The 21390-nt window shown below is 31.9% G+C and overlaps 1 protein-coding gene across 4 annotated transcripts in view; it reads right to left on the bottom strand.

Annotated features, from left to right (window-relative positions):
• Positions 1-21390, bottom strand: part of LOC140434722 (ketimine reductase mu-crystallin) — a 369483-nt gene that overhangs the window by 196763 nt on the left and 151330 nt on the right. For all 4 annotated transcript variants that reach the window (XM_072523189.1, XM_072523192.1, XM_072523190.1 and 1 more), the window contains one exon: positions 2256-2454. In XM_072523189.1, coding sequence (XP_072379290.1) covers positions 2256-2454 — 199 coding nt within the window. The remainder of the gene's footprint in view (positions 1-2255; positions 2455-21390) is intronic.

The raw sequence follows: 21390 nt of genomic DNA, 5'->3' as shown, positions 1-21390 counted from the left end.
ACTATCTTGTGAAAATTTATATCTCTTTGCGATAACTAGTCTTTTTGGACTATAAGATGATTTTTTAATATTTTCTACAATTCAGCATAAGTCTTTGCACTGGGTATTTCAGGTGACAATAAATCTTTTATTGCCCCATTTGCTTCTCAACCGATTAAAGTAAAAAATGAGGGCACTTTTTTATTTTCCTCGATTGCATTGCACACGAATACCTATTCCATTCTCTTAAAATAATTACTAATGTCGTCTTCCTTGGGCTTAAAATCTTCGATTGAATCAGTTAACGCCATTTTGTTTCACTTGTTTTGAGCACATAGATAGTTGCACACACAGACTAGTTTTCTTTTCTGACAAAAAAACCTACTCTTTGTGATTATGGTTTTTTTTATCCCATTCTCGTCTCTAAAATTATATATATTTAGGGATTCTACAGTAATCACTGCCTTCCCTCGCTCAACCATCTCTCTCTGTTGTCCCATTCTCCATCGTTTAGGCCTCTTTTACTCATGGCGTCCTCTACTTCGTCCCTCCAGGATTTTCGGGGTCGTTCTCCTCCTTCCTATGGGGCTCCATTCGGTTATTCTCTTTATCTATCTGCTGTCGCTAGTTCTTCTTACATGTCCATACCACTTTAGTCTTTTTTGTTCTATATATGTTAGTATGTCTGTTTCTATTGATGTTCTTTGCTTTATTTCGTCATTACTTCTCCTATCCATTCTTGTTACTCTGCAGCATCTTCGCAGGCATTTCACCTGTGTTGCTACTATCTTACTGCTGTTTTTCTTGTTTATGATCAAATTTTCAGCCCCATATGTCATAATACTTCGCAATAATGTTTTATAAATCTCTGTTTTTGTCTTCATATTTAGGTCTCTATCCTACCATACTGAGTTAAGTTGTCGGATTGCTGTTTTTGTTTGTCCTAATCTTTGTGTAATTTCTTCCTCTGTTGCCTTTTTCGTGATTATAAACCCCTTGTATTTGAATTTATCCTTTCCTTTGATTGTTACGTTGTCATCAATCTGTAGATCTTCTATGTCTTCTTCACTTGTAGATAGGTACTCTGTTTTTGCGAGATTAATATCTAGGCCAGCCTTGGTATATTCTTCTTGTAGTTTCTTCATCATGTAGCTGAGGTCGTCTTGGTCTTGTGCAATCATTACTTGATCGTCTGCAAAACTTAACGTATATAGGTATTCGTATATTTTGAATAGGGTTGGAGATGTGGAACAACCCTGCAGGAGCCCTTTTTGTTTTGATAAAGTCTCATAAGATTCTTGTTCCCATTTTAATGGACACTTTATTTTCTTTATACAGAGCTTTTGTAGCTTTTATGAGTTCCGTCTGTATTTCTAATTTCTACATTGCCTCCCATAGTTCTGACCTTGGTATAGAGTCATATGTCTTTCTCAGGTCCACAAATGCCAAGTGTATATCTCTATTTTTTGCTTTTTTCTTTTCCAACAGTTGTTCCAGTGTGTATATGTGGCCTATGCATGATCTTCCTGCCCATGAAGCCTGCCTGATCCTCCCCGATTTTGCCTTTTATCGCTTGCTCTATCTTTTCTTGCAGTATATTCTCATATAATCTTCCTATTGATGATATTACGCTTATTCCTCTGTAGTTTTCGCATCGTTTTCTATCTCCTTTCTTAAATATAGATGTCATATATGCCTCCGTCCATTTCTTTGGGAGTTGTTCTCCATTTATGGCTTTCTGAAATATCCATTGTATCATCCAGTGTAATTTTTTTGGTCCGTATTTTATAAGCTCAGATAAGATGCCTTCAGGTCCCGGTGCTTTCTTATTTTTGATTGCTTTTATGGTCTCCATTCTCTTATTCCCGTCTCCAAAATTGATCTGCATTATTGTTATGTATTAATAAGACTTTTGCAATTTACCACTTATCCAAATATGACTATTACAACAAAAGGGGATCTATGATCCTCAAGACAACTGACAACACTACCCTGTCTCTAGTTCCGTTCATGTGACATGGCTATAGTGACAGGGTACTTATTATGCATACACAATAATTACCATTGTGAGACATCTATTAATAATTATGCTTTTAGATTAAAGACTTTTATTATAAATACCTTTATTACTTTTTTTCTTCATGACCATAACTATCAGCTCTTATGATCTAATCAGAACTATTATGTACATTCATTTTGTTATATTAGACTTATTTTCTATTCTGCAACTTTACACAAGGCATATTTAATATTTTATAAAAACACTACATGCTTACCATTTATATGTGCTCCTGACTTCACCCAATCATCCATAATTATAGGATCGGGAGCATTTGTAACAGTTATTATGACGTCAGCTCCTCGTACACACTCTTCATTACTGATTACATGGGTAAATATGTTCGTATTATGTTTCACATTGAGCTCAGTGACCAACTGACTTGCTTTTTGGGACGTTCTGTTCCAAATTCTTATCTGTAAATTGAAAATAGTAATAAAAAACTGATGAATTGTTGCACATGCATTTCTACATTGGTAAGAAAAGAAAAAATAAAAAAGAGTGTAACTGTATTTTGGCTGATCCGTTTTGAGTTCATCATTAGGTCTTCAATAAGGTTACTTAACCACTAAAAAACATATTACAGTTTTTATAGCTTATAAATTATGCCAATATTAGATTAATATTAAACGTATTTGAATGTTATGAATAGAATATGGTCGGCCATTGGTAACCACACTATTGGCTTGTTTATGCAAAAAGGGTGTTAATAGGGAATATACTTTTCGCACATCAATGATGAGAATATATTTTTTGATGATGATCAGTATGACAGATGAAAAAAAAAGACGACACAATGCAAGGTGTCCTAAATAAAGCTACTTCTCAAGGACCAAACCATCTTAACTTATGCTCTCTCATTTTGGCAACAATTGGTGACTTTCTCTGATCAGACTTCCTCTAATATACTTATTCCTAATTTTATCCTTTTTTAACACTACACTCATCCATATAAGCATTCTCATTCCCGCTGCATGCATTCGTTTTTTATCTTTCATTTTCTTTCTTTTTAACTGGCAAACATTCAGTCCCGTACATCATAGCTAGTCTTATGGCTGTTCTATAGAATTTTCTGTTTAGGTTCATTGAAATTTTCTTGTCACACAAGTCCTGTCACTCAGTTCCTTCCACTTTATCCATCCAACCCTAATTCTACTGCATGTATCTTCATCAAATCCCCTATTACTCTGTAACACCGATCCTAGACACTTAAAACTATTACTTTTTACAATAATTTTACAATCCAAATATATCATTATATTTGAACTAACTTCAGCTTTAAATGAACATTCCAAATACTCTGTTTTTATCCTACTAAGTTTTAAACCTTTTTTCTCAAGAGCTTGCCTCCACTGTTCCAGTTTTTGTTCTAAGTCGCTTTCACTATTTCCTACTAACACTACATCATCCGTATACATTAAGCATCACGGAATATTATCCTGTAGTTTCGCTGTTATTTGATCCAGAACTAATGAGAATAAATAAGGACAAAGTACCGAGCATTGGTGCAATCCTACTTTTACATGGAATTTATCAGTCTCTCCTACACCTGTCCTAACACTATTTATGACTTCCTCATACATGTCTCTCACAATCTTTACATATTCACTGGGGACTCCTTTCTTATTGAGTGACCACTACAGAATCTCCCGAGGAACTTCATCATATGCCTTCTAAAGATCAATAAATACCATATGAAAGTTTGTTTCTTTATTCTTGTATTTTTTCCATCAACTGCCTTATAATGAAAATTGCGACTGTTGTTGATCTGCCTTACATAAAGCCAAACTGATTATCGGATATTTCGGTTTCTTCACGTATCCGTCCAATCCGTAAATTCATGTTTCAATGTTGAAACATGAATTTAATTTCTAGGATTCCTGTATTTTGGCAAAAGAAAAGAACCATTCAAAACGTGTTTTCTTGGAAATGTGTTCCATAAAATCTAGTACATCTTGCATCAATAAAAAGTCAGACATAGATAAACTGACCAACATTTATTGTTACTTACGGGAAAAACATCCAAAATAAAATTAATATCTACCTGTACCCACACAAATTACACTTATATGCATAACATGTTGCATACCATTAAGACAGGTTTAAAAATTAAAATCACCTAAGATGGGCCTCTAGTATTTCTTAAAAAGAAATAAAATATTAAGTACACCTAATTACTTTTTAATCATAGGATTTTTTCTTTTTGTTCTCTATGTGTCAGAGTTAAAACACACCAGTAAAAGATGAAATTTTAAAGAATTTTAAAATGTATTTTGTCCACTATTTTATATTTTATATGTGTGTTAATAATGTTGACTGTCTATGCTTTTATAAAAAATCTCAACGACTAGTAAGTTGCACTGAAGATTTGTGATATTTTATAAATATTTACATTTTTTTTCTTATTACAGTGTCTTGAAAATAATAAAACGATTAAGAATAAAACCATTCCGAAAGCTAGACAAAAAGTCATAAGAGTGTTTCATTAACATCCCGGCCAATTTTCTGACTGCAACATATATATATATATATATATATATATATATATATATATATATATATATATATATATATATATATAGATATATATATATATATATATATATATATATATATATAGATATATATATATATATATATATATATATATATATATATATTTATATATATATATATACATATATATATATATATATATATATATATATATATATATATATATATATACATATATATTTCTAAAGTATTCAACTAGTGAATTCAGAGGTTTAATCGGTCATTCAGGTTGGCAAATAAAAAAAGAAGTCAACTACTTCATAAGTTTATTGAAGACGTTTCGCTTTATATTTCTAAAGCTTCATCAGTTCTCTAAAATATAACAAATGACATTGAGTTTATAAGAAATACAGATATAGTTCATAACTTACAACTCAATATGTAGTATGTTATCGATGTTATCATATCTACTGTACACTTTACTCCTTATTTAAAACTAACTTAACCAAAAAAGAAAAAACAAAAAACAAAAACAAAAAACACACAAACTTTGCAGAAAATAATGTTCATATTCGTAGACATGAATATTTAAAAAAATTTTAAACGAACATTTGGCTTCATTTAGATGGTTCTCCACTGAAGACCAACAAAAATCTGATTTATTGCATCTAAGCAAACTACTTGACGCGATACCGAAAATTTTTTGTAAGGGCCATGTGTCACCAAATTCCAAGGTTTGAGACAATTATGAACTTCTACAGGGGACATTGCATAATTAGTTGGACAGGTGGAATTTATATGGCGGAAATATTTGATATATTATTTTTTAATTTATGTTTTAATGAAACTTGGAAATAGGGGATAATTTTGTTATTATTTTGAACAAAAAATACGCCAACTTTTAACTGAAGAATAATTGGTATCATTTATTTCGTAAGATGAGAGAGTGGTAAACCTGGCTCAAATTGTCGATGTCGGTTCTTTTGTTTATTGCCGATGAGTTCTTGAGGATCTCACACATTTCAATAAAGGAGCGTTTCTGATGGTTGTTTTGTTTCGCCAGTATTTTGGTATTTGTGAAATCAATGTGATGTTTAGTGGAAATGATATATATATATATATATATATATATATATATATATATATATATATATATATATATATATATATATATATGTATATATATATGTATATATATATATATATATATATATATATATATATATATATGTATATATATATATATATATAAATATATATATTGTTATGATATGCAAAATCGAGAAAAATATTGGGTTGATTAAAATATTTCAAAGTTCAAAAACAGTAAAATAATTCAGATAAGTAGGATAATAACCAACAAACATTTCGAAGAAGGAAAGTTATTAAATTCTTGGATTACCTGTACTAAACAAAATGTAAGCTATACATAAATTATTTCTTTGTTATACTTGAGTGACCCGCATAATTTTAAGTGAAATTCAAAGACAATTGAACCGGGTTTTCCAAATACATTAATGCAGTGATTAAAGACAATAGAAGAGATTTTAGAAAGAGGTTTTTGTTAGTTTTTAAGAATTATAGAAAAATATTATTTGTAAATAAGTTTTAGGAAATTTTATAATTATAGGTAAAAATTTGTTTGTTATCGAAATGAAAAAATGGGGGAATTGTGACGAGTTTTGATTGGCGGAGATTGAAAAAGGTGGGATAGGTATGTAGGAATGAAAGTTTAGCTAGATTTAGGAGAGAGAAAAGATAATCAGTTGGTTTTCCAAGTCTGTAAGACGAACAGTGATTGTTCTCTGGCGGTTCCCGAGAAGTAGCAAGCAGTAGTGTTGAATGTTAGTGAGTTTTTGTGGAGTTAGTGTATCTGACAGAAGCTGAAGCAGCAAAATATTATAAGTCATATTTTTCTACTTATATTCCAAGAGTCACTGTTCAGGCCAACGAGAGATTCAGTTTATCGTAAAGAGAAGATATTCCAAGAGTCATTTTTCACTCGGGCCAACGAGAGATTCAGTTTATCGAGAGGAGAAAGGCTATCATAATTTGAATGATTTGTGCTTTTGAAGGAGATCATTAAGGACGATATACTTGCAACAATCTATTGTAAGATTGCTGATTACATAGGGAGCGGTTGAGAGCAGATAATATAGTCTACAAGGAACAAGGATTTGGACCACTCATCATCAGAGAGAGATACTTTTGTTTTCTGCAGTTTTTTTCTTTTATTGATAACACAATTTTTACACTTAATTTAGAAAGGATATAAATATTTTGATTAGGAGAGTTAGAATAGTTTGGGATTTTGAGATTTCAATTAATATTGTTTGTACCATTAATTTTGATTGTTCACGTACGTAGAACAAAATTTTGAGAATCATTATATGAGATTTGTTTATTGAAAACTTTTGAGTGTGAATTATTTCATTATTTTTATTTCAATATATAGTGTTAGATCATATGTGTTTTTTATTATTCCGGTATTCTTTGGACCTTACCTTTCACATGTAATAGCATAGATATTGAAGCACGAATTTAACCCTGAGATAAAAGAATTAAAAATTGTGATAGAGTCATAATCATATCATTTAAATAATTTTAATTAATCAAAAAATTAATTAGCTAATTATTGCTTGGCGCACCAAGACTTTAAATACCACAATAACTGGCTTCCAAAACGTGGGGCTTGAAAATATCGCAGCTTTACATTTGAAGGAAGGGAAAGAGATCTGGAATAAGTACAGGTGATCCAGAGATAAAAACATATAACATTGAGGGAATTTGAATTTGAAAGTATTTTGACAATTTTTCCAGGGAATATAAATTTGATTTATTGATTGATCGTAGTTAGTGGATATTTACTGCTATTGAATTATTTGATTTTATTTTCTTTACCAATCGTACATTTGATATTTATTTTGAATTATTTGAATTTTACTGATTGCATATTTGATATTTGTCGTAAAAATTTAATACATTACATTTGGGGAGAAATATTGTCGTGTTCTGAAACATATAGAGTGTTGTAAAATTTCACATTTGGCGGGGACAAAAACAGTAACGAAAAGAAACAACATGTCGACCACAAGGAGTCAAAGCAAAATGCAAGAAAGGAAGGAGGATAACAGAGAAGAGGAAACAATTGTTGAAGAAGGATCGGATAATGAAGGAAATGTTACAATGGTTGAGAAAAAAAAAAAAAAATCAGGAATAGAGAAAATATTACAACTAATGCAAATACAGACACAAACAATAGAGAAAAACCAAAATGAAACATCAAAGAAAATGGATAAAATGGATAAAAATCAACTGGAAACAAAACAAACAATGAGCAATATAGAGCAGCGTCTGGAAAACTATGAACAGGAAATTAAAGAATGTGTTGAGGGGATAAAGAAAGAACTGATACAACAAATAGAAGAGATTAATGAAATTAAAAATAATATGAAAGAACAAGAAATGAGAATTAAAGATAATTTGGAGGAATTAGAAATAAAATTTGAAAATGCGCTACAAGAAGACAGGAAGGAAGTAGAAAGAAGATTAAAGCAAAATGAAAAACAAATGGCAGAAATTGAACTAAGAGGGGTAGAGAGAAAAGAAGTTATCATCCATGGAACAAGCGAGGCGAAAATACAATTTGGCGGGGATATTCGGAAAACACACCCAGTACCGTTTGTCAAAAATTTGAAAACCAAATTACAACATATTAGATATTTTGACGATTGCAAAGAAACAATTAGAAACCATTTGAAAGAAGGAGCAGCGTTATGGTATGAAAGCAAGGAAGATGAGTTTGAAAATTGGACAGATTTTGAAAATAAATTTCTCAACTATTTCTGGGGGAAAAATAAACAGAGAGAAATCAACCAAGAGCTACAGAATGGAAAATATCACGAAAAAATGGGAATATCTGAAGAAAGATATGCTTTGCAGATATATAACAATTCAAAATATCTAGAATACAAATATTCTACCGAACAGCTGGTAGAAATGATCAGCAGACATTTTGAGGAAACGTTGGAAGATCACGTGATTTTGAGAAACTATCAAGATATTGATAGTCTGTGCCAATTCCTTCAATTAAAAGAAGCGAAAAGAAAAGAAATGAGAAATAGAAGACAACATGACCAATATAATGGACCGGAAAGAAGCTATTCATCAAATTATGACCAGAGAAACCGACATCCCAGATCAACAAACGAATATAGGCCGAGAAATTACAATAATTACAATAGACAACAAAATTACGATAACCGGAATGATACACAAAATAGAACAAATGAAAATCACAACAGGAATAGAGATGCACAAAATCCTCCGAATAGGAATACGAACGAACAAAGGGACGATAGAAATAATCAGAGATTCCAACGACAAAACAGAAGAGAGATGAATCATGTGGCAATAGAAAAGGAGGAAGAAGAAGTATTCAATGAATCCAGACAGGATTTTCAATAAGGCATCCACTAAACAAAAGTAAAAAACTCTCCGGTATATTTTGTCACCCGAGAGAGTTTATACAGTTGGCGGGAAACGAAAAACAAAATTCTAATTCCAATCTAATATTTTTAGATGCATTTATAAAACATAAAGCGATTAAAATTCTGATTGATTCTGGATCGGAAATTTCGTTAATCAATAAAAAACTAGTAAAAGAATTAAATATGGACAGATTTGTGTATAAGATTCCGAGGGTTTCTTTAGTGGGTGCAAATAATAAAAAATTGACGACAGTAAACGAAGGTTTAGGAGTACGGATCAGAGTGGGAGACCAATTCTATATTATGCAATGTGTGGTGATCGAAGATCTAAATCATGATATGATAGCGGGAATTGATGAATTGAGTGAAAAACATATCACCATCAATTTTTCGGAAAATCAACTGGAAATCAGAGCAGAACCAGACAACATAGAAGAAGAAAAGGAAACAGATAGGAGAAAATTTTCTGAAAGGATAAATGGACAAGAAAAACATAAAGAAATCAATATGACGGTAGAGGATAAATCGAAAGCTCAAGAAAAAAATCAATCCGAAGAGGAAAAGAGAATAAAAAAAAAGAAGAAGAGTTCGAAAAGAAAGCAGGAAAAAAAGGAAGTTATAAGCAGAAAAATGGAAGGAGCCGAAACATGGTGCTCGGAATACCAGATAGAAATTAAAGATAAAGAAAAAATAGAAGAAGAAATAACGGAAGAGGACAGAGAAGAAATGGCAATTATGGACGAGAATCCAGAATTTTGTGAAGAAGTAATACGGACAGTGAACACATGTGAACAAACTGAGGATGAAAGAAAAATAATATGTGGAGAAAACATAGAGAAGGAAATAGAGAAGATTTTAGAAAATTATGGAGATCTTATTAATGAAGAAAGCCGAGTGGCTAAAAATTATGAACATTCTTTTAAAGTTAAAAACTTAGAAAATTTTAAATCGAAAACATATCCAATCCCGTATAAATACAGGCAAAGCGTCGGACAGGAAATTGAAAATATGATCAAAGACAAGGTGATCGAAAGATGTGACTCTCCATATATCAACCCGATAGTATGCGTAAAAAAATCAAATGGTGATTTGCGATTATGTTTAGATGCAAGAAACATTAATTCGCACACAATCGCGCAATACGAAGCGCCTTTGAACATAGAAGCCATTTTTGGACGAATCACAGGATCACACATTTTCTCCAAAATCGATTTGAAACACAGTTTTTGGTTAATACCTTTGGCGGAAAAGTGTCGAAATTATACCGCTTTTTCTATCGACGGAGTGGTGTACCGATTTAGGGTAGTACCATTTGGACTACAAAGTGCATGCGCTGCTTTGGTTCGCGCATTACACACAATTTTAAATAGGCATGGAGAATTTGTTGTACATTACATAGATGATTTATTAATTTTCTCACCGGATATAACAAGCCATCTACGACATATTCATACTGTTCTCGAAGAACTTGATCAAGCCGGATTAAAATTAAATATTCAAAAGTGTCAGTTTTTCCAAAAAGAGGTATTGTATTTAGGATTCAAATTAGACACAAAAGGGATTAGTCTTGCAGAAGATAGAATCGAAGTCATAAACAACTACCCTAGGCCAACCAATTTAAAAACTTTGCGGGGATTTTTAGGAATGGTAAACTATTTCAAAAAGCTGATACCAGACCTCAGTACAAAAGAAATACCGCTAATAGCATTACTTAAGAAAAATGTCAGATGGAAATGGGGAACTGAACAAGAAATCGCTTTCAAAAATTTAAAAGGAGCGTTTTCCACAGCTGTAAGAGTGCACCACCCAAGATATGAGCAACCTTTCATTCTCAGGACCGATGCTTCCATAAAAAAATTTGCAGGGGTGTTATCACAGATACAAGACGATATAGAGGTGCCAATATGTTTTATTTCCCGTGTAACCAAAACGTATGAGAGAAAATACAGCGTTACTGAATTAGAGTTTGCCAGTGTGTTATTTTGTGTAAACAAATTACGTTTTTACCTACTTGGGGCAAGATTCACCATTGAAACGGACCATGCAGCGTTGGTACACATAATGAAAAATAGATTGGTAAATAATAGAATTCATAGGGGCATTCTTTTACTCCAAGAATATGATTTTGAATTTAAATATATCAAAGGAACGGACAATATTTTGGCTGATGCGTTGACGAGAGATGAACAATTCCGCAAAGAGGATCACAAAACTCTCCACGTAGGCATGAACATAATGAGAGAAGAAGCAGGCTTATTTTCTTTGGCCAAAATCAGGGAAAATCAGGAAGAATTGAATGAAAGAGAAAAGCAAAGGGCTGAACAAGAAAATAACCTATATTTTAAGAGGGTCGATGGTAAAGAACTCTATGTAATCACGGAGCAAATGGTAAAAGAAGTTTTTTTAAAGTTACACTGTGACAACGGACATATTGGAAGTAGAAAGGTGTGGCTTATGTTCAGGGAGAACTACATTTGTCGACAGGACTATACAATAGCCAAAGAGGTGACTCGAAATTGTGTGACATGCCAAAAGTGTAAAAGTAGGAACTTTAAAAATGAAAACGTCACAAAAAACGTCGTAGCTCGGAAGAAACTGGATATTTTTGCTATTGATATGTTGAGCGATTTGATACCAACAACTCAAAGGAATAAACACATATTAGTTATGGTGGATCTTTTCTCAAAATATGTTAAATTATACGCATGCAGAACCACTAAAGGAATTGAAATACTTAGGAAGATAGACAATTTTATAGAAACGGTGGGAAGACCAGACAATATTTTATTGGACAATGCGACATATTTTAGGAACGAACGTTTTAAAAGGGAATTAAGAGAGAGGGGCATCGATACAAAATTTATAAGCATCCGTCATCCACAGAGCAACCCATCGGAGCGTTTTATACAAGAAGTCACAAAATTTCTACGAATTGCCGCGGAAGAACATCATCGACATTGGGACAGAAAAGTGTTTGAGATCGAGACCTATTTGAATTGTGCTCCAAATACGGTTACCAAAGAGACGCCTTTATATATAATGAAAGGAACAATGCCTACAAGACCGTGGGAAGACACCGCCCCCAGACAATACGAAGAAGTGATCGAGTTGGTTCAAAGAAGATTGAGACGAAGTGTAGAGAAATATCTCCAAAGACAAGAGAGAACCCGAAGAAGAAGGCCGATCAAATTCCAGAAAGGAGATAAAGTCTTAGTAAAGGCACTGAGGGTGTCGAATTTACAAAATGGTATTTGTGCAAAATTGATGCCGATATTTGAAGGTCCATATAGGGTCAATACGGAAAATGGGGAAAATAGTTATGAATTAGCGCACATAGAGACAGGAAATATACGGGGTATTTTTAACATTCACGACATCTATCAATATTATGAATAGATTTTAATAACATAGTGAAATAATTTGATCCTGGAAAACTTTTGTCATTTTAAAATTTAACAAAGAGTTTTCGGCAGATCAAATGGCGGGGATTTGTTATGATATGCAAAATCGAGAAAAATATTGGGTTGATTAAAATATTTCAAAGTTCATAAACAGTAAAATAATTCAGATAAGTAGGATAATAACCAACAAACATTTCGAAGAAGGAAAGTTATTAAATTCTTGGATTACCTGTACTAAACAAAATGTAAGCTATACATAAATTATTTCTTTGTTATACTTGAGTGACCCGCATAATTTTAAGTGAAATCCAAAGACAATTGAATCGGGTTTTCCAAATACATTAATGCAGTGATTAAAGACAATAGAAGAGATTTTAGAAAGAGGTTTTTGTTAGTTTTTAAGAATTATAGAAAAATATTATTTGTAAATAAGTTTTAGGAAATTTTATAATTATAGGTAAAAATTTGTTTGTTATCGAAATGAAAAAATGGGGGAATTGTGACGAGTTTTGATTGGCGGAGATTGAAAAAGGTTGGATAGGTATGTAGGAATGAAAGTTTAGCTAGATTTAGGAGAGAGAAAAGATAATCAGTTGGTTTTCCAAGTCTGTAAGACGAACAGTGATTGTTCTCTGGCGGTTCCCGAGAAGTAGCAAGCAGTAGTGTTGAATGTTAGTGAGTTTTTGTGGAGTTAGTGTATCTGACAGAAGCTGAAGCAGCAAAATATTGTAAGTCATATTTTTCTACTTATATTCCAAGAGTCACTGTTCAGGCCAACGAGAGATTCAGTTTATCGTAAAGAGAAGATATTCCAAGAGTCATTTTTCACTCGGGCCAACGAGAGATTCAGTTTATCGAGAGGAGAAAAGCTATCATAATTTGAATGATTTGTGCTTTTGAAGGAGATCATTAAGGACGATATACTTGCAACAATCTATTGTAAGATTGCTGATTACATAGGGAGCGGTTAAGAGCAGATAATATAGTCTACAAGGAACAAGGATTTGGACCACTCATCATCAGAGAGAGATACTTTTGTTTTCTGCAGTTTTTTTTCTTTTATTGATAACACAATTTTTACACTTAATTTAGAAAGGATATAAATATTTTGATTAGGAGAGTTAAAATAGTTTGGGATTTTGAGATTTCAATTAATATTGTTTGTACCATTAATTTTGATTGTTCACGTACGTAGAACAAAATTTTGAGAATCATTATATGAGATTTGTTTATTGAAAACTTTTGAGTGTGAATTATTTCATTATTTTTATTTCAATATATAGTGTTAGATCATATGTGTTTTTTATTATTCCGGTATTCTTTGGACCTTACCTTTCACATGTAATAGCATAGATATTGAAGCACGAATTTAACCCTGAGATAAAAGAATTAAAAATTGTGATAGAGTCATAATCATATCATTTAAATAATTTTAATTAATCAAAAAATTAATTAGCTAATTATTGCTTGGCGCACCAAGACTTTAAATACCACAATAATATATATATATATATATATATATATATATATATATATATATATATATATATATATATATATTATATTAAAAATTTTGTAGAGTCCATAAGTACCCCTGTATCATAAATGTATATCGCTTAGTTCACTTGTATATATTATAGGGGTCGTTCAGGTCTATGCGGTCATGCGGAAATTTCCTAATGCATTTTGTTAACGTCAGTATGTCTTTATACGTTTTATTTAGGAATCCGATTAATATGAACTTGATTTATTTCATCCATCTATTGTTTTACGATATCTTGTAGCTTCTTTATTATTTTATTTCTGGTTTTGTTTGTATACTACATATAATTCTGGATAGGTTATCTTAAAATAAATATTTAAGTGCTAAAATAGATATTTTTGTGTAAAAATGGATAGTAGTCCGCAAAAAATGAAAGAATGCTTAATTTATCTAGCCAGAATATATCACTTTACCAATATTACATACTTCTGAATGGTAAGGTAATTTAGGGGTAATATCTAATCAATATAAGTGGAGTTAGTGTCCAATTTGCAATGATTTTTATAAGCAATAGCTTACTGACTGTACTCTACATGTTCAGTTTAAATAATTAAACCTTGTCCCTTCAGAAAAGAGCAATTTAAATGGCAAAGTCAACTAAGAAGGTGTGAAGAATCTTTTACCACCCCACATTCACACAAGTTAACCGGTGTTTGCAGGCAAGAGTCCTCCCGAGGCTTCAGATGGCGAGGATTAGCTTTTTTTTTTGGTATATCTTACAAACGTGTTTATCTGGCCAGTTTTTTCTCGATTTTAGTCATAAAATGGGTTTGTATTCGTGGAGTACATGTTGCGAATCTAGATTTTGTTTCTTTCGTTCCTTAGCTACTTATCTTCGAATATTAGGTGTCTTGGTAGCTACGATATTGTAGAGCTTATGTATGGATGTGAGTCTTAATATCCGCTGAATTTGGATGACTAATTTATAGCTAAATCTACGAGTTAAGTATGTGTTGGTGTCATTTATACTGGCAAGGTATATTCGGCAGCAGAAGTATAGAATGCAAGCGTTTACGTTTTAAGAGTGGAAGGATGTGCTTCTCATTTTTAGCTGACAAGTTTGCGGAGAATAATACTTCTGGTCCTCAGTGTGCCTTTTAGTTTTAAACAAAGTTCTGTGAATGACAAAGTGTAATACAAACTATCTTCAAGATATTTATAGCAAGTCTAGAGTATAAGGATTTCATGACACTATTGAATGTTCAGATTTGTGAAAACGTCTGTGTTGGGGACATTAAAGTAGCACATCTGAGTTTTTCCAGGGTTTGGCTTAAAAACGATTTATAGTAGTCTATTTTTATTGTGTTTAAAGCATGATTTAGATTTTTTTCCACTTCAGCAACAAAAGTTGATGGTTTGTGTACATTTTATACAGTGTAGGTGCCATTACGCTACCCCAAAGGGGACCGTTCTTCTGCGTTCTCCATCTGCTATTCTTACCATTGAGAAATACCAAAAATCTTCTGTTGTGTAGGCATACGCTAGTAAAACAAGTAAGTTTATTACCTAAGGAGATATCATATAGATTTTGAAAAAATGCCCTCTTATTTAAGGTGTCGTAAGCTGCAAATTGCTGCTTAGATTGACAAATACCACTCCTCATAACTGATATCTTTCGTACCCATCTTTGCTGTGTTGGGCAAGATTTAGTATTTGTAACGTACATGATCTTCCCTGTCTGTAGCAACTTTTGTCTTTTAATTTGAGTTTTTCTTCTGTTTTACCTCTTGAGGAGTATTTTGTAAAGCAAAATAAATATATTGACCAATAGCTTTTGTGGTCGTTGGAGTTTTTTGCCATTTTTAAGCAAGGCAACAACTTTGTCTTTGCTTTGTTTGTCTGCAGACTTTGGATATCAGTAACTGTTGTATTTTTGGTCAAAATTTTATAATAAGCTTTGTGCTCAGATCTTCAGTCAGTGCCGTACTATTCTTTATTATATACGTAGATAGTGGATCCAAGCTCAACATCGTTAAAAGGTTCCTTCAGCTGACTGGTTTTGTCCCCTCTCATTTTAAGTTTTTCTTTGCTTCTTTGCCGGCAGAGACAGCACTTTCACATTTATTATGTGATTTTCAGCGATCAGCTTAATACCAAATACACTATTTTTTGCCCTCTATGTATTTTCTGCACTAGAAATACGTCACATTTGTACTAAGCGCATATGTCTGATAAGGTTAAGTAAAGTAAAGTGTCTTTATCTCTAGATATGCCCTTAATATTTATAGACATAATTAGAATAATTGATCCTAAAAAGGACCGATTTGACAAAAATCATATTGAACGGGTGATTCTGATTAGCCGATTAATTAATTATTTATTACCCAGGGTACAACTGATTACGGTGGTCTTATTTGTACTCAAATTTTCGTAAAGGCTTCTCTTTTAAACCCCATAAGAAATGGCTAATTAACTTTTCATTAAAAATAATTTTACATACTCGACGATATTTCAAATCAGATTTGTATAGTAATAACTATGGTTAATATGGAGTCTCTTTGTGAAAAGTAAATGAGTTTGTAATATCGGTTACAACTCATATATGAATGATAAGGACATAAACGGTTAAATAAGTGCACAGAATTTTAACTAAATATATCGGCGCCATTGTTCAGGAGATGGATTTATCCCAGAGATGTATATTCCAGGTTCTATTTATGTATTTGAATTACCAAAAAAGTATATTTAAAATAAAGGCCTTAGGGTATCTTTAGATTCTATGGAAATTAGAATCTATGGAAATTAGCAAATTAAAAAATACAGACATAATTCTGAATGACCAAATTGAGACAAACAGTTGTCTCAAGTATTGTTTATATTGTAAAGGTCATCGTCATAGTATAGTCAGAACGCAACAAGGTTCTATTGGCTTTTCTGCTTTTTGTCTCCTCATTCCTATTGAAAACTTAGCCACGTAAATAACGTTTTAAAAATATATGTTAATATTTCTGAAGTGCCTTTCCTAAGATAACTTTTATTAAGCCTAGTTCGTTTGACTACATGTAATGGATTTGATAGTTCCCAACAGATAAGTATTGATTGATTGATTGTAGATTGGATAGCAGTTGGTTGTACAGGCATGTGTTGATAAATATGATGGGTCGGTAGGTTGTCCCATTATTCCTAAATCTGACCATATGTTACTTCCCCTGTTGATTCGTGGACGTCCTAAGGGCATTTTTTCTCTCGGGGAATTCTCCCAGTTTAACTTGGCAATGCAGTTATTAGAAAGCCTTTGGATATAGCCAGCGTAACTTTGGCGTTGAGATTTAGTCTCTTGTATAACGTTGCTATCTTTATATATCTGTTAGACCTTGGCATTAGTTCCGGTTCGGTATTGGTTAGTATTCGGACCTTTGTAAGTTGGAAAATAATTCTGATAACTTTTCTAGTAATCCTGATCTAATTAATACCTAAGTTTTACTTATATTGTTTTGTCAGCGTTCTCGTCACATTTTCAATCAATAGCACTTAGAAAGCAACTTACAAAGGTCCGAATACTAACCAATACCGAACCGGAACTAATGCCAAGGTCTAACAGATATATAAAGATAGCAACGTCATACAAGAGACTAAATCTCAACGCCAAAATTACGCTGGCTATATCCAAAGGCTTTCTAATAACTGCATTGCCAAGTTAAACTGGGAGAATTCCCCGAGAGAAAAAATGCCCTTAGGACGTCCACCAATCAACAGGGGAGGTAACATATGGTCAGATTTAGGAATAATAGGACTACCTACCGACCCATCATATTTATCAACACATGCCTGTACAACCAACTGCTATCCAACCTACAAACAATCAATCAATACTTATCTGTTGGGAACTATCAAATCAATTACATGTAGTCAAACGAACTAGGCTTAATAAAAGTTATCTTAGGAAAGGCACTTCAGAAATATTGACATATATTTTTTAAACGTTATTTACGTGGCTAAGTTTTCAATAGGAATGAGGAGACAAAAAGCAGAAAAGCCAATAGAACCTTGTTGCGTTCTGACAATACTATGACGATGACCTTTACAATAGCACTGGTTTAATCACTTTTTTATATATCCTGATGTTAGGGATTCGTATTAGACTTCTGGATTTAAAAGTGTTATGTGGGTTATATGTACATTAGTTAGCTACCTGAATATTCCATTTTATTTCTTATGTGACAGCGTTATCTACGATACCTAAAACGCTGCAATCTTTCAAAAGTATATGGGTTTATTGTTACGTTATGCCCTACTCTACGTCCTCTCTCTTGTATGTTATAGAAAATTTATTTAGTTTTCTCATTACTTACTATCAGACCGTTTTTAACTGCTAATAGCATTATTTTATAGCATTCTAATATTTAATCTATGGATTAAATCCGGATAGTAAATAGATATTTTTCACTTTCTCGGAGAAATAGTATTCTAACATACAAAATGCTATTAAATTGCTAAAACCTTTCTTGCATATTATATTTACTTATGAGGGACAGCAGCAATATCAGAACCATAATAAGGCGTATAGTCCTGGACTGGCTAATCGTTGGATAATTGGAAGCATGAGTGTAGCAGTTTTAATGTTTTCGGGACTGCTACCTGGTATCGGAGAGCAGAGATATCAGTACCAAGTTAGTGAACTTTATTATTATTAAACAGTACTACATTTCCTAGTAAAATCGTCATGACTTTACAGTAAGAAAAATTTTCGAACGTTGGTTATGGAAACATCATGTATATACCACCGGATTCCCTAGATCAACATTCAGCAAAATCCTTTTAATAATGATACGGGAGTAAAAATATAAATATCTGGGAGCTTACATCAACAAAGAATTAGATTAAGAAATCAGGGTACGAATAGAAAAGGCAAGGGCAGCGTTCTTAAAATTCAAGCAATTGTTCTGTGACAGACAAACATCTGAATACTGCGCTGAGACTAAGGTTTGTTGAATGTTACGTCTGGTCTCAACTATTGTACAGAGTAGAAATATGGACGGTAAAAGCGCCAATAGTTAGGAAGCTTCAAGCCTTGGAATTTTGGATATACCGGAGAATGTTGAGAATTTCATGGACTGCCAGGGTCACCAAGGAGAAAGTGCTGAGAAGGATGGGTCGAGACAAAAAATTGTTGAGAATAATAAAAGTACGCAGAACTGCATACCTGGGACACATACTAAGAAATATAAAGTCTTCTGCAGGCCATCATGTAGGGTAGAGTCGATGGCAAAAAGGGAATAGGTAGAAAGAGGAAGTCATGGCCGCGAAATATTTGGGACTGGACAAACATGACTGTAGACGAATTATTTCACGTTGCAAAAGACAGAGATACTTTTAGAAATGTGGTCGCCAACCTCCGTTTATGGGGACGGCATAGGAAGAAGAAGAATGATACGCTAAACAAAAAAAAACAGAGATGAAGATAGGCGACAAGAAACTCTGTGTTATAAAACAGTTGAATAAAATACAGATTCTCGATTCAAATATTCAAAAATTTAGTGAACAGCATACTAAAATAGAAATAACGTCTATTTAAAATGCAATTCATTAATGGCTCAAGGTACAAAGCAGTCCTAGCATCTGCTAATGATATTGAGCTTATAAGAAACTCTCTCCCGTCCGCAAACGACATCTTCAACAAAGTGAAGAGAACACGAAAAATGTTTCACTTAAAATCAACAAAATAAAAACTATATTAAAGTCAACATAACAAACATAACAGGATAAAATATTAAAGTCAACAACTAGAATTTCGAAAGTATGGAACACTTTAAATATCTTAGATTAATAATCACGGTTAATAATAATGTCACTAAAGAAATACAAAGCATAATTCACTTCAGACCTATTTTAAAACATGAATGTTTTTTAAAACAATAAGACCGAACATATTATATTATGTAATAATTGTAATAGATATGTTGGCTAGAATCAAATTACCATAAAGTCACCGAAATATTTTATCTGAGTAATGACTCACTACTGATTGCTACGTTACGTTATACGATACATTTATAGTTAAAGGCGAAATTATTAGGTGTTATGCCATGTATAATATATGTGTATCTATAAAGTATTATAGTAAGATATTGAATTTCCTACATTTAAAATCGAAATATTTAAATTAGACAGTAAAAAATTATAATTTTAAGATTGATTTATAAATTATTATAATTTAAATTTTACTACTTTGTGAAACAAATATTGTACATCAAAAAACGTAGCAATCGAAACATCGGAACGTACATTTATATATTAAATTTTTCAGTGTCAATGCATTAAAAAAATACTAATAAATAAAAATGAACACTTGCATTTTCCAAGCTTATAACAGCCACTAACTTAAGTTTAAAAATAATTAAAGCAAGTAATATAAATTACCAACATAAAATATTTAACTACATTAACCAAGTATTTGTGAAATTTCGGGATGACTAAATTGATTGATATTTAAATAAATTTCAAGTTCCAAAACGCACCTGCTATAAAATTTAAAAATCTACGACTAATCAAATTATTGGCAACATCGGAGGAGTTTAGTTGTGTACGCAAAGAAATGTATACGGATCCCAAAAGTGTTTCAACCTATTACGGAGTCCACTTAATCCGACGTGTTGGTCGGAGTCCACATACAGCGCTACCCAGATAATAATATACACGGTGTATATTCGCCTGGAGTTAGTATAATAACGTTTTAGTACGGGGCCCACATTAACCGCTAGATCTATATATATATATATATATATATATATATATATATATATATATATATATATATATATATATATATATATATATATATATATATATAAATGTAGCCATAAGCTCCCCTACTATTGAGACTCAGCAGATTCCGATGTCCAAAGTTATAAAAAGGAAGAAATCAATATTTTGATTATTATTGTAATTATTGTTTCAATAGTCAGTTTTAAATCATCAAATGTAGTAGTTTGTAGAATATTCAAAATTGTAACTTAATTTTCAAAATAAAGATTTTTTTTGGGGAATCAACGTAGAAGAAACATTTCTGGCGCTGCGAACAGGATATTTTATACAGAAACTTAGTCGTTTCCTGGTCTACAATAGTTCGATGAATTTCTGAAGAACCTGGTAAAAAAAAATGTATTGGAAATCAAACACGATCATCCTTGCCAAAATTTTTCTTTCTTTACCATTGTTTATGAGCCTTTGTTATTTTTATTGAATTTTTAAACATTTATATTGAATTTATTTATATTATTTGAAACATTTTTACTTCTACGAATTTTTATATATATTTGCATTTATATTTTACACGTTTGCATATATTTTATGAGTACATTGAATGATATTTCCCAAAATAGTATCAAAAATTTAAGTTTACTATTCGATAATTTGAATTTGAAAATAAAAAAAAATCTACAAACCTCTAAATCCAAGCCTGCATCTAATTACATTCCAAAA

Source organism: Diabrotica undecimpunctata, chromosome 2 (assembly GCF_040954645.1).
Source record: "Diabrotica undecimpunctata isolate CICGRU chromosome 2, icDiaUnde3, whole genome shotgun sequence".
In the NCBI taxonomy this organism is placed as follows: Eukaryota; Metazoa; Arthropoda; class Insecta; order Coleoptera; family Chrysomelidae; genus Diabrotica; species Diabrotica undecimpunctata.
This window is presented reverse-complemented; position numbering and strand designations above follow the sequence as displayed.